The following is a 15,517-nucleotide window of genomic DNA, read 5'->3' on the forward strand; positions in this document are numbered from 1 at the left end:
GATTACTTATTAATCGCAAAGAGAAAAATGTACTTTTTCAAAAGACAACTGGTAGACTTCCCCTTAACCAAATGATCAAATTTAGCATAATCTAAGGACAACATGACTTTATAAGCCTCCTGATGTCATGCAATGTGAGGTATCACTTATGTCATACTCTTGCCAAAACCTTTTAACCTGAATCTAAACATGAAGAAACAACTAGATAAATCCAAAATGCCCTGGTCTACAAGAGAACTGACCTGGAGTCTTCCATTGAAAAACACAAAGAACAGGAGGACTGTTCTAGATTAAAAGGGACAAAAGAACACATACCAATCAATGTTTTCAGGAAGGGAAAAAGACCTAAGACATTTTGGGAATAGTCGAGGAAATGTGAGTATAAATATTAGATTATATTACTGAAAAACCAATAATGCCCCAAACTGGAAAATAATATGGTAATAACTAAAAGTTAGTTATTTAAAGACATAAATGTAAATACCAAAATAATCCATTAAAAGAGGTAGAAGTTTTTGCTCCTATAAAGAAGGAATGGTGAATGGGAAATAGGAAAGGTGATAGCTGTTTTTTGTTGTTGTTGTTTTGCAGCAAACACATAGAGCAATTATTTGGATCTTTAAAATGTGAGGATATATAACACTGATTTAAAAAGAGAATATATTATTAATACATACGTGAAGAAAATAAGACTTTCAGAATAGTTTTTGGCTTGTTCATTATAGGGAAAAAATAATTCTACTAAATTGCACTAACTGGTAAAGCCTAATGAAATTCAACATGTAGCACCATGAAGCAGAACACACATTTTTACTACAGGTCTGTATATGATGTGTTCTGATAATTAAGTAGTTACTAACCAAGAAGAAATCATTTTTTCCCTAGTCCAAACTGTCTCATTTATTCTGTTTTTTCTATGTTACTTCTGAATCGTTTGATTTTTTTCTTTTCTTTTTGTGGGGGGTTGGGGGCAAAATGAGGTCTCCCTATATTGCCCAGGCTAGTCTCAAACTCCTGGGTTCAAGTGATCCTCCTGCCTCAGACTCCCAAAGTGCTGGGATTACAAGCATGAGCCACAATACCTGGCCAAAATTGTTTGTCTTTAAAATATTTTAAACATCACTATATCCAATGCTCCTATGGCAATCAATAAACTACTTTACTTTCTTTTTCATCTGTCATATATGCATTTGAGTTATAAAACAGAATGTGACCTACTACATTCACCCAGATTGTCAAAATATAACTGCCTACACTCTTTTCCTTCCACAATATGCACCTAGCCCTTAGTTACATGCAATATTAGTATGTTGGTAAGTTAATCAATATTTTCATTCCTGTTCAGCTATTTGTCCTTGATCAACATTACTAATCATTTATATCATTTATAAAGGACAATGATTCACTAATAAAAGGCTAAGATTTGTTTTAGTGGATTATCCTGATGCACGAATTTTAAGTACAAAGGTTAGGGTAATGTAGACAGCAAAACTCATGATTCACTATGATTTATAGTAAATGTATCTGTCCTTTCAATAACAGAAAAAAATTCTTATTTAAAACAATAAGAAAAAAAACCAACTCACCTTTTGGCACTCATCTGTTCTTTCAGCTTACTGTACATTTCTAGCACTGCATTAAAAAATGTAACATTTTAGCTTTCAAAATGAAAAGAAAATATCTTGAGAGATGAAAATAATCAAAGCAGGAAAGAGTATATTACAAATTCATTACACTTCTACACCTTGAGTTAGGCTAATATTTTCAAATAAAATGTTAAATACTTCAAGTATATAAAAACATTTTAATTTCCTTATATACTGAACGTTTTATCATATATACACATACACACACACACACACACACACATATAGATGTATTACACTGAACCTGGAACACTTGTATATGCTAACACATATAACTGAGACATTAGCCTACTAACAATTATCCTATCCAGAAATTACTAATGTTTCTTCCCTGAAATAGAACTGGCACTTTAGACTTTAGTTATTTGAGAGAGAAAGTTGAGTGTGAGATTTATTGATTTTTGACTCAACATACAACATAACAAACAAAATAACACACTTGTGTTAAACTCACTATAAACAAAAGTTTATACCAAATCCACAAAGAAAGAAAAATGTCACATGCTTACAGCAGTAGGAGTGAATTATAATACAGCCAGAAATAAACATAGCAAAGCATCTTGATTCATTTCATCCTTTCTATCAAATGCAATTGTTTTATAGAAAGGAACGCAATTATTCAATAAATTAATCTTTGCCAATATAATATAGTGTCACCAAAAGGGTTTTTAACCACGTAGATTACCCTTTAAACTTAGAATTTCAAAGTACAGAATGAGTACACACTTTGCTTTCCCTCTACAATATGGATAGACAACACTTTTTTTCCAGATTTTTCTACAGTCATATGACTCCTCCTATGGGCCTCCAAGTTTACAAAAAACATTGTTTATGTGTCTGAAAACCATAAAAACTACAATGGTAGCTATAGTGAATCAACCCCGACTCTGTCGCCTCACAGGACCCTATGTATATCTCTATACACATATGGTAATGTAATTTTTTTCACATTTTCCAACCAAAGCATTAGACGGAACTCATAAACTGGGAGAGAGCCTGCTGCAATAAGTATAAACTTTCTTTGAAGTCTCCAATCTTAACAATTCATGTAAATTTCATATCTATCTCATACCATTTCCATATAAAAATAATGCTTTCCTCAAAAACAGTAAAAACGAACAGACCAGGAAAATAAATCCATTGTTTATGCTGTGATTTTTTTTTTTTTTTTTTTTTTTTTTTTGAGACAGGGTATTGCTCTGTCACTCAGGTTACAGGGCAATGGCACAATCATGACCTACTGCAGCCTCAACCTCCTGGAATCAAGCAATCCTCTCACCTCAGCCTCCCAAGTAGCTATAACCACCAGTGCACCACCACACCTGGTTAATTTTTTTTTTATTTTAATTTTCTGTAGAGACAGGGACTCCCTATGTTGCCCAGGCTGTTCTCAAACTCCTGGCCTCAAATGATCCTCCCACCTCAGCCTCCTAAAGTGCTGGGATTATAGTCATGAGTCACCATGTCCAAGCTATGACTTCTTATATCCTCTCATACTCCTCCTAATCCAAGGAGGAGTTAGGCAACTGTACTGTAACTAATGACTTACTTGTCTTTATTCCCATAAGATCTGTGAACTCTAAGTATCTGAGACAGGTCTCAGTCAATTTAGAACGTTATTTTGCCAAGATTAAGGGCATGCCCATGACACAGTCTCAGAAAGTCCTGAAAACATGTGCCCAACGTGGTCAGGGGTACAGTTTGCTTTTATATACTTTAGGGAGACATGAGACATCAATCAATACGTGTAAGATATACATTGGTTCAGTCTGGTAAGGCGGGACAACTCAGAAGTGGGGGCTTCCAGGTTAGAAGTAGGTAAGAGACAAAAGGCTGCATTTTTTTGAGTCCTTGATGAGCCTTCCACTGAATATCCAATTTAGTCTGGCCCAGTGAATCTGCATTTTTACAGATTTTACAGATTTTACAGGGCAGAGGAAGCAATCAGATATGCATTTGTCTCAGGTGAGCCTCAGAAGGATGACTTTGAGTTCTGTCTGTCCTTTGTCCACAAGGAATTTTCAGTGGGCAAATTGTGAGGGAGTATGTAGCTTCTTATCTTTACAGCTATCTTATTCAGGAGAAAAATGGGAGGCAAGTTTGCCTGACACAGTTCCCAGCTTGACTTTTTTCTTGGCTTAGTGATTTTGGGGTCCCGAGATTTATCTTCCTTTCACAGATTATAGGATCCTTCAAAAGATGAGATTGTGTTATTTCCAACTTTATAGTTCCAATACCTACCATGATGCCTGACATGCACGCGCACGCGCGCGCGCGCACACACACACACACAGGTTTATAAGTGGATAGTAGGACAGAAAGATGAATAGAGGAAAGCAGGTAGTTCTGGATGTGGCCATTAGGAACACAATATCTATATGAACTAAGAGTTGCTGTCTAGCCTTAAAAACAAAGACAGTAGCAGTAACAAACACCTGACCTCTACTTCCCTTTATTTCTCTATTTTAAAAAGCCCAGTAGGTGAATAAGCTGAATTTGGCTCTTGCTCATTCCATCAATAACCAATTTTTAAGGTTTATTATCACACAGGGACAAAACATTCAAACTTAGAGGACACCTTCATAGCTATTACAATGCACCTGATGGTAGCAAAGAGGTATTGTTAAACATGACTATAAGGAAATAGGTTTCTCAACCCTGAAACTTAACATAATAAGCCAACATTTTATTTACTCAAAGTTTTTACGTAAATATGCCTGGTCCATCAGAGATTAAGCAGAGTAGAATTTCACTGATTCTAAAAAAAAGAAAAGCTATTCTCACAAGTCAAAAAACAGGCCAGGGGCAGTGGCTCACGCCTACAATCCTAGCACTTTAGGAAGCTGGGGTGGATGGAGCACTTGAGGCCAGGAGCTCGAGACCAGCCTGGCCAACATGGTGAAACCCTGTCTCTACTAAAAATACAGAAATTAGCCAGGTGTGGTGGCACATGCTTGTAATCCCAGCTACTTGGGAGGCTGAGGTTGCAGTGAACCAAGATTAAGCCACTGCACTTCAGCCTGTCCAACAGAGTGAGACTCTGTCTCAAAAAATTAAATAAATAAATAAATAATAATAATAATAATTTTTTTAGCCAATAAAATCTGCTAACAGTTTTAACAATTTAATTTGTAGTCTAAGCTAAATTTACATTATAAAAATAGCATATAGCCAGGCACAGTGGCTCATGCCTATAATCCCAGCACTTTGGGAGGAAGAGGCAGGTGGACCATTTGAGGTCAGGAGTTCGAAACCAGCCTGGCCAAAATGGTGAAACCCCATCTCTACTGAAAATACAAAAATTAGGTGGGCATGGTGGTGGGCGCCTATAATCCCAGCTACTCGGGAGGCTGAGGCAGGAGAATGATTCGAGCCCAGAAGGTGGAGGATGCAGTGAGCAGAGATCGTACCACTGCACTCCAGCCTGGGAGACAGAGTGAGACTCCACCCCAAAAAAAAAAAAAATTTTATATATATATGTGTGTATATATATATTATATAAAATATCTCATTCTATTCTGCTGAATATGGAGGTTTAGGCTCCTTCCTAAAAAAAACAATAATAAGTTTCAAAACGGGACAAAGGATGTTTAGCTTAGTATATTAAAAAAAAAAAATGGCCGGGTGTGGTGGCTCATGCCTGTAATCCCAGCACTAGGCTGGGGCAAGGGGATTGCTTGAGCCAAGGAGTTCAAGGCTGCACTGAGTTATGATCAAGCCACTGCACTCTAGCTTGGACAACAGAGTGGGACCCTATCTCTAAAAAAAGTAAAAATTAAAAGAAATTTTAAAAAGTCATATACTTGCTTCCTTTTGTTTGAATAGAATGCATCTAACTTAAAAGTATATTAAATCCAGGTAAAGAAAATACTGGTTAGTTTCCTCAGAACTTATCTGATGCCCAAGTAATATTTAGCCCCAACAAAGAGACCAGAAACAGCATTTCCAAAATAACAGGAGGAAAGGCAAGAATGGTGACGATCTGGCACTTCTGATGTTTTTCTTACCTTATCAGCACAATGAGATTGTGAGCAAAGCAAAAACAACCTGCTAAGTGACAAACAAAAAAACAATGGAAAACTAGAGGTAAAAAATCAGGCAAATCAGGTAAAGGTAACCAAAAGACTCTCCCCATGGGAAAGTATTCCAAGGAAAAACAAAAAAGGGTTATGGGGGACAAAGGGCAAAAGAGGCAGACAGGAAACGGAAATGTAGAAGTTGCTGTTCTAGGAAACTGATGTGACATATAATCAAACAGGAGCTTTCTAACATGACAAAAGCATGAAAATTCACGGAATAAAACGAACCTGAAAGATAAAGCATGGTCTATGTTGGGAGGCAATCACCAAATAATCTGTAATTCCCATACTAAAGAATCACTATTTGCTATTATTAAATTATAATTTTACCAAGCCAAACATTTTATTATAGACAAGTTTAACTCACCTGGAAGGCATAACTGCAACTTTTCTACTACAGTTGTAATATTTCTCTGCTGAATTCTACATCGAATGATATCTTCCGTGTGGACTATCATCTTAGAAAAGAAGGAATGTTCATATCTTTAAACAAACAGTTAAAAAATAACTACATACTGAATACACAGAAAAGTATCATTTTCTCACCTCTTTTCCAGCATCTTGAAACCTTCGGTTGGTATCAGTAACTTGCACCTTAAAAATTTAATTTCACCTTAGTTAGACAAATATGCATAAAACTGCCCTGATGTAACTGCTCACCCTTGTAATCAGATCATGCTTCATGAGAAACTTAGAACAAAGAAATGCAAATTCAAATTAACTCTACAGCTTGAACTTGAACTTTTGATTGAAAAGGGCTTTTGTTAACTTCAATTACTTATGACAGTTCTTTTTAACAGATTCTGTGGCAAACTTCTCAAATTTACTCAGGATTTTTGAACTTTACTTGCTTCTCTAAGTCTGTCAAACAATTCAAATCACTGACCCAATTGACCACTGGTCCCCTTTTGATAACTTCAATGAGGTCTATGTGCCATTCATTGTCTGTAGGAAATGGTGATTGCATTTTATGGTAATTAAACATTCATACTTTGCTGAATGCAAACACTGGGTGGTTGATTAACATCAAACACAGAAATTTCAATCCACAGCAACATTTTAATGCTGCAGGTGCAGGCAAAGCTCAACCTCAAATTTTCCCACATATTAAGTGACTCATTAGGTCATCATAGTAAGGAAGCACATTCTGGTTTATTAAAAATCTCATTAATTTCTGAACAAAGATGCTCAGTGACCTCATTGATGCTGTAGTTAGTCTCTTGTTATCTGAATATCCTTTATACAATGGTTTTCTAATCATAACCTTTGGTGAACCAGGGTCATTTTGTCTGCTTAGTGCTGTAAACGTAAAGAAAGATAAATAGGACAATTCTTATAATTAAATATTTTTTATCCTGACTGAACAAATCCAGGTCTCTTTTAATAAATAATGCTTTAGCTGTATGGCAGAAAGTGTAGACCAACTTTCTTTAAGAAAATACACACTGCTGTTAAACTTTTCAAAAAGTTTTAACTTATTAAATAATGCTGAGGCAATCAGCATTATGATAAACAACTATTTATGGTAAGTTTTTAAAGGAACTTTAGAGGGTAACATTTTATAAATATTGTACTAATTGTCATTTTAGAAATTCAAAAACTGCAAATAGGGCCTTTCATTGTATGCATGTTTTGAGTTCACTTCCCTGCATGGAAAGAAATTCTGTTAAGTCAGTGCATTACTTGCTTCAGAAAAAGAGATTACTCCTGTCATTAGCATGACAACTGTGTTAATAGAGCATACAGAGCATTCCCAAATACATACACAAATTCACTTCTTGAAAGTAACATACTTAATAATGACTTGTACATATGTACTATAAGACTTGAGTAATTTAATGAGAACAAAGGTAAACAATTTTAACATATTTCTTACCTTCAGTTTTTCTGCATCAGTCCTTACTTTAAGGAGTTCTGTAATAGCATCTACAAAACCCTGATGATGAAAATTACACATCTTTTCAATTTCCTTGTCATGATTACGGATACAAGCATCTAACTTTTCCATAAACTTCTTGTGTGCATTTGGTTGGTCATCATACACAGACCTGAATGTATATAAGAAAGCTAAAATTAACCAAAATGTATTCTTTAGTAAGCCTGATCTTTGCAAGAGCTGATATCTTAAAATTAAATCCCTGAACAAATAAACTGATGATAATATTATCTTTAGTAGAAATCATTTGCGTGAAAGTATTTTATTTCTTCTTGAACATGATAATATTAAAAGAGCCACACAAGCTCCAGATATAACATGAGGTGTCTGAAAATAAAGGTATGAGGCTCAGGAAATGTGGATCTAATACAAGTTTTTAACACACTAACATTAAAAAAAAAGAATCACTGAGTGAATGAATGATTAAAGAATGAATGAACAAACTCATGATTTTTACAGCATTTACTATGTAAAGTAAATGCTCATGTTCTAAATGCTTTATATGTTAACTCTTTAATCCCCACAACAAGGCTATAAAGTAGGTATTGTCATTACCCTTGCTTTACAGAAGACTTACAGATTACTGAACTGCCATAAATTCCACAACCAGCAAGCAATAGCTGGGATATGACTCCTGACAGTCCGACTCCAGGGTTCACATTCTCAGGTGCGAGCCCATATTGCAGTCACCACAATGTTTTCTAAACATGGCATATTCATTCCTATTGTCTCTCAGCTCATGCTGTCTCCACAGAGAGTGCACCCCTCTATTCACCATGCAGTAAAGGACTACCCTTGCCACTGATTCCTGGGAGGAAAGCCTTTGGCATGCCCTGCCTAAGTGTCTTCTTCGTTTACCTGGAAGCCTCCGACTGCCAAATAGCAGATGCTAACAGTGTGACTGGTGGTGAGGCCTGAGGCCACACGGTTTTAGCTGTGGAGGGGAAGGAGGTCAGCAATGTGGGCAGACAGCCAAGTCTACATGGGTAGTCAGTCATGGCTATATGACCAAACCCCAGTAAAAATCCTGGATAACAAAGCTTGGATGAGCTTCCCTGATTGACGATATTCCATGCATGTTACCACACATCACTGCTAGGAGCAGTAAGTGTTGTCCCCACAATTCCACTGAGAAAGGACAACTGAAAGCTCACTCGTGGAACTCTCCTAGTCCCTGTCCTATGTGCCTTTTCTGTTGTTGATTTTAATCTGTGTAGTTTTTTGAAAGTTTTTGTTGTTGTTGTTTTTCTGTAACAAACAGTAACTATGAGTATAACAACTTTGCTGAATTTTGTGAGTCCCTCTAGCAAATTTTTGAACCCGACAGTGGTCTTGGGAACTTTCCAAACCTCACCCCCACATCTGTTGCCCATTGTCTGAGGTTCATTTCAAGTCCCATTTCTCCCAGCAGGCCTTTGCCAATAATTCCCATGCCAAGTAATCTTTTCTTCTGCAGGACAGGTAAACTTACAACCCCTTACAGTTATTCTGACATGTAATCATATATTACTTCGTATTATAATTTACAAGTTTTGTGTTTATATTTTGTTTCCCCAAATACACCATAAACTTCTTGAGGGGCAGCCTCTGTCTTAGGTTTTTAATGAGTACACTCTCTAATACAGGACAGCAATTATTAAGAATTTAGCCGGGCGCGGTGGCTCAAGCCTGTAATCCCAGCACTTTGGGAGGCCGAGATGGGTGGATCACGAGGTCCGGAGATCGAGACCATCCTGGCTAACACGGTGAAACCCCGTCTCTACTAAAAAATACAAAAAACTAGCCAGCTGAGGTGGCGGGCGCCTGTAGTCCCGGCTACTCGGGAGGCTGAGGCAGGAGAATGGCGTGAACCCGGAAGCGAAGCTTGCAGTGAGCTGAGATCCGGCCACTGCACTCCAGCCTGGGCGACAGAGCGAGACTCCAGCTCAAAAAAAAAAAAAAAAAAAAAGAATTTAGGCTCTTGGCAGCCAGCGGCTCACACCTGTAATCCCAGCATTTTGGAAGCCGATGCGGGCAGATCACTTGAGGTCAGGAGTTTTTGAGACCAGCCTGGCCAACATGGTGAAACACTGTCTCTACTAAAAATACAAAAATTAACTGGTGCGGTGGCAGGTGCCAGTAATCTCAGCTACTCGGGAGGCTGAGGCTGGAGGATCACTTGAACCCGAGAGGCAGAGGTTGCAGCGAGCAGAGATCATGCCACCGCACTCCAGCCTGGGTTACAGAGTGAGACTCCATCTAAAAAAGAAAAAAAAAAGAATTTAGGCTCTTAGCATCTATGCCTACATTCTAATGTAGGTCAAATATAAGTTCTATTTTTTTTTTAATTTTTAAAAAAGAATTTAGGTTCTGTAAGAGCTGAGTTAGAACTAGGCTCTGATCTTGGACATATTCTCTTTTCTATCTCTCTCCATGTCATCTTGACTTGTAGCTTTAAATTCCATAAGCACACTGACACCTGCCAAATTTTTATCTCTGCCCTGACCTCTCCTCAAACTCATATATCTTTCCAATTAGATGTCTGATAAGCATCTCAAGTATGTCCGAAAATGAATTCCTCCTGATCTCCTTCCACAAAACCTGCCCTTCCCATAGTGTTCCTCATCTCAGTAAACCCCACTTTTCTAGTTGCTTAGACAAAAAACCTTGGACTCATCCCTGATTATTCTCTTTCTCCACCAAACTACCTCCCCATTGGTATCACCCTGGACTAAGCCAACAACACATCTTGCCTAGATTACTGTCAACTGCTTCCTAACTGGTCTCCCTGATTCTATCCTTGTTCCCTTTCAGTCTGTTCTCAACATAGTGGCCAGAAGACAGGTAATGGGAATTATCCCATTAAAACCTAAGGCAGATCCCATGTCTCTCTTCTGCTCAAAATCCAATTTCTCTTACAACAGCCCGTAAGACCCTACATAATTTTGCCTCTTTTACCTCACTGATCTTACTTCCTGTTACTTACTTTCCATTTTACTTATTTCACGGCAGCAACATTGGCCTCCTCGTGGCTTCCTTAATACACAGGCATATTCCCATCTACGCTACCTAGAGAAACTAGATAGAGACACAGATAGACAGTCAGACAGACAGATATACACACGCACACACACTATCCCCTTCCCTGCTTTATTTTTTAATCTTCTAAAATAAAGGAGTTTATCACTATATCTTATTTCCACTATAGAATATATTCTTTGTTTCACCCTTTTAAGTATTATCTGTCTTCCCCTACTGAAATGTAAGCTGCATGAGAACACAGAGTTTTTGTTTTGTTCCCTGTTGTATCCCGAGCCCTAGAATAGTGTCTATCATATAACAGAAGCTCAACAAATAATTCATTAATAAATGGATGAACTAATAGATGAATGGATGGAATTAGAAAAGGCACTTACTAGCAGTTTAACTTCAGGTAAGCCACCTGAATCCTCTAAGTATCAGTTTTCACAACCATAAAATAGGGATAAAAATAGCACACAGAGCAAAGAACAAGTGGAATTTGAAGTTAAACACATAATACCATTTACATTAGCATCCTCCAAAATGAAATACTTAGATATAAATCTAAAAAATACATAACATCTATAGGAGGAAAACTACAAACCTTTGATTTAAAAAAAAAATCAAAGAACTAAATAAATGAAGAACTATTCCATGTTTATGAAGAAGAAGACAGTATCATTAAGATATCAGTTCTTCCCAATTTGATCTATAGATTCAAGGCAATCTCAATCAAAATCCCAGCAAGTTATTTTGCAGACATCGATAAACTGATCCGTGGGTTTATATAGAAAGGCAAAAGATTCAAAATAGCCAACACAATATTGAAAAAGAACAAAATTCAGCCATGCATGGTGGCATACGCCTGTAGTCCCAGCTACTCAGGAGGCTGAGATGGGAAAATTGCTTGAGCCCAGGAGTTTGAGACTGCAATAAGCCATGATTGTGCCATCGCACTCCAACCTGGGTGACAGAGAAAGCCCTACTCAGAGAAAGAGAAAGAGAAAGAGAAAGAGAAAGAGAAAGAAAAGAAAAGAAAAGAAAAGAAAAGAAAAGAAAAGAAAAGAATTGGAATACTGACAACACGACCCAAGATTTCCTATAAAGTTACAGTCATCAAGATTGCATGGTATTGGCGAAACAATAGACAAACAGCTCAATGGAACAGAACAGACAGCCCAGAAATAGACCCACATAAACACAGTCAACTGAATTTTGACAAAGGAGCAAAGGTAATACAATAGAGAAAAGATAGTCTTCAACAAATAGTGCTAAAACAACCAGACATCCACATGCAAGGAAACGAATCTAGACTATACCTTGAATGATAATGATGTGTCAATGTAGGTTCATCATTTTTTTAAAAATCTACTAATGTGATGAGGGATATTGACACTGAGGAGGCTTTGGATGAGTACGATAGGGAATATATGGGAAATCTCTGTACTTCCTCCCAATCTTGCTGGAAACCTCAAGCTGCTCTAAAGAAAAGAAGTCTTTAAAAAAATAATATCTACATTAGAGTGTTAGGAGGATTAAATTAGTAAACATGAAAAATTCTTAAACAATAACTGACACATGGTAAGTGCTCAACATATACTAACGACTAGTATAGTATGCACATAAGAGACAACCAAATCCTTGTTAAACAAGTGAACCAGTGGCTGAACAATTGAGTACTAGAGACAAACATCAAATAAATATGACCAACACTCAATTATCACACCAAGAGATCTAACTACCACTAACACCTAACATTTTTATATGTCCTTCTGCATTTTTTACATTTAGTGTTTCATTTATTTCTTATACACATCAGAGAAAATATCACTGCCTCTTTTTCACAAATGAATAAACAGGTATAGAAATGATAAATGATAAATGAAAAATGAAAAATGATTTGCTCAACATAGCCTAGCTGGGAAGTAACTTCGTACTTTTCCCACAATTAACATGTATAACAAGAACTACTAACTAAATAACATTATTTTTAAGGAAAATTCTTGTGCAAGAAGTTTATCGAACTGATCTTGCTGTTTTATAAATAAATTTTTATTTCATAATTATGAGAAGTATTTTATTTATTTAATATACAGACACATTTCTATGTTTTTTAACATTTTATTAAAAGTTGGACATTTATCTGGCTCTTAAAATACCAAATAATAAACATAATATACCAAAAGAATTGTTTCTATTACAATTATCACATTGGAGCAAAAATCTAGCAAGAGATATTTCAGGACTACCCGAATACAGAGTCCCTTCAAGGAAGGATCTGACTACCTTTGTGGGTATAAAAGAAATACTGTTATCCCTTTAAAAAAAGAGTAACAACATATAAATAAACAGGGAGAAGAGAACAATAGTTCTTTCTCAGAAGTCTATTTCAGTTTAGAAAGTTCTCAAAGTAAATCCTTTGGTATGTTTTTCCAATATATTCTTCAAAGTTTTAAAAACAAAACTCCTCCTGTTTTATAGTAATTCAGGATACTGCCAGTGCATCTATTATAGCATCAGAGGTGAACTCCTCTTTTTCTGTTGATGTTATAATGGAGAAAAACAATATTGGAATATATGCAATACCCACCCTCCATTAATAGAAAACCAAAGCCTGAGAGACGAAAACATTCCATGCCTTCTGCTGTTAAAAAATAGAACCGTAAGTTCCAATGAAAGAAATAAAAAATATTATTAAGGAATTAGTACTGTGAATGAGAAGAGTAGGTCTTGATCTGTTATGAAGTCTCAGGCTGTCCCAACTCTCTCCTGACCCTAGATAACCATTTGCTATTCCAGACATGCACCAAGCTGTACTCATAGCTCATACCACCACTTGTCACCCACAATCCATATCAATGAGCAGAGTACACAGAAATAAAGTCATCGAGGTGAGTAAAAGTTCCAAACCACAGGAATAAATTGCATTTAAAGAATGTACTGAAGGATCAGGCAAGTGCCAGAATCAAAAATTCATCAAATGATAGAATGCTGGCCCTAGAAAAAGCCTAGAAAGTTCCTAGATCTATGTCATTTTAATAAATGCAGAACAAATCTAAAAGCCAGCAAGCAAGCACTCAAAATGGAATTAATCGGCTGGGTGTGGTGGCTCACGCCTGTAATCGCAGCACTTTGGGAGGCTGAGGCGGGGAGATTACCTGAAGTCAGGAGTTTGAGACCAGCCTAGCCAACATGGTGAAACCCTGTCTCTACCAAAAATGCCAAAATTATCTGTGTGTGGTGGCAGGCGCCTGTAATTCTAGCTACTCGGGAGGCTGAGGCAGGAGAGAACTGCTTGAACCCGGGAGGCAGAGGTTGCAGCGAGCCTAGATCACACCACTGCACTCCAGCTCGGGCAATAAGAACAAAACTCCGTCTCTAAAAAAAAAATGAAATTAGTCACTATATGTAGTTGACTTAATCCTCTACTTAAGTTGATAAAAAGTAATATTTAAAATAGTCTAGAAATTTGCTAATAAGGCCAATAATAAATAGGTGACTGAATGGAGAGAAGCAAGAAAGGAGAAAAGGTGGATACGTATCAACACTGGAATGAGGAAAAAAACAAAAGCTACTCTTATCCCAAGAATTTCTTGACACACAGTATGCATAGCATAAATTATGAACCTTTTCTCTTGATAATCATCTAGGGTTAACCCTAGATGGTTACCAAGGGCCAGGAGAGAGTAGGGACAGCCTGATAATTTAGAAAGATGGTGGAGGGAGAAGAAAATGAAGAGAAGATGTGCTCTTCAGGTCAGCAATTCCCCACAGTGACTTAACTGGCCAGACAGGAGTCATGTCTGCTGCTTCTGGCTTAATGATGGTAATGACAAAAATAATAACAACCAACCAAGTACTTATTATGTATTAAGTGCTTTACATGCATTATCTCATTAAGTATTCACTGTTAAAAACAGAACCATAAGTTCCAATAAAAAAATTAAATAATTAGTACTGTGAATGAGAAGAGTAGGTCTTGATCTACCAATTACTAAGTCTCAGGCTGTCCCAACTCTCTCCTGACCCTAGATAACCATTTGCTATTCCAGACATACTTCTGGCTTAATTATGGTAATCATTGCAGCTTTACATGGATTCTGTTAGCATCACAATTTACAAATGTAGTTTGGGAAGATTAAGGCATTGAGTGTGAAGTCATATAGTAACAGAGTCAAGACTTAACCCCAGGTGTACCTGACTCCAAAGTCAGTGCTCTGAACTATTATGTTACATAGACTCTCCAGTCAGAAATGGTGATAAGTGGCATGGAATGCAGACGGAAGTTACCAGCATAGCAACCAACCAGATCACCTTTGAAGATCAACAATTGAGAATGACTCAATAGGGAATCCCTGATGTGCACTGTTGCACCCATCAGGTGAAATCAACCAATGGACAGAAAAGGCAGATGATAACTGAGGCATAGCTAATAGGCAGTTTTAAATTACAAATGCAACAAAATAAGGAGGAGCAAAAAGAAGTAGAGAAAACCAAGGGCCCTGTACTTGACCTCAGTTGAAGAGACTGAAAAAGCCATTTTTCTTTAAATGATAATCACTATTCTTTGAAATTCTGATTTGTAGGAACAGAAAGGAAATACTGTTTAGCAGTATCAACTCTTTCAGCCTAGGTTGGTTTATAGTTATAGCTACCTAATTCATATATGAAAGTGCTAGATTTATTGCCATTCTAAATTTTGAATCAATAAATAATTTTAACGAAAATGATTTTTGTCTTTCAAACTGTCTCCCAAAATTTTATAATTTCTATTGGTAAGTCTAATCAAGTTCCTATAAACAGACAAACACACACATATTTATATGCTAGAACCAGCAAGAGCGAACATTAGAAAA

At 36.8% G+C, this 15,517-nt stretch overlaps 1 protein-coding gene across 13 annotated transcripts in view; it reads right to left on the reverse strand.

Moving 5' to 3' along the window:
• EXOC6 (exocyst complex component 6) overlaps positions 1–15,517 on the reverse strand; it is a 214,284-nt gene that overhangs the window by 158,325 nt on the left and 40,442 nt on the right. For 9 of the 13 annotated variants that reach the window (XM_031652172.1, XM_031652176.1, XM_031652175.1 and 6 more), the window contains 4 exons: positions 7,602–7,773; positions 6,272–6,319; positions 6,093–6,183; positions 1,587–1,632 (listed from right to left, as the gene is read on the reverse strand). In XM_031652172.1, coding sequence (XP_031508032.1) covers positions 1,587–1,632; positions 6,093–6,183; positions 6,272–6,319; positions 7,602–7,773 — 357 coding nt within the window. Of the gene's footprint in view, positions 1–1,586; positions 1,633–6,092; positions 6,184–6,271; positions 6,320–7,601; positions 7,774–10,626; positions 10,719–11,980; positions 12,685–15,517 lie in introns of those variants that run through there. The other 4 variants (XM_031652177.1, XM_031652179.1, XM_031652178.1 and 1 more) reach the window with 3 other exon arrangements.

The sequence above is a fragment of the Papio anubis genome, chromosome 11, assembly GCF_008728515.1.
Source record: "Papio anubis isolate 15944 chromosome 11, Panubis1.0, whole genome shotgun sequence".
Taxonomy (NCBI): Eukaryota; Metazoa; Chordata; class Mammalia; order Primates; family Cercopithecidae; genus Papio; species Papio anubis.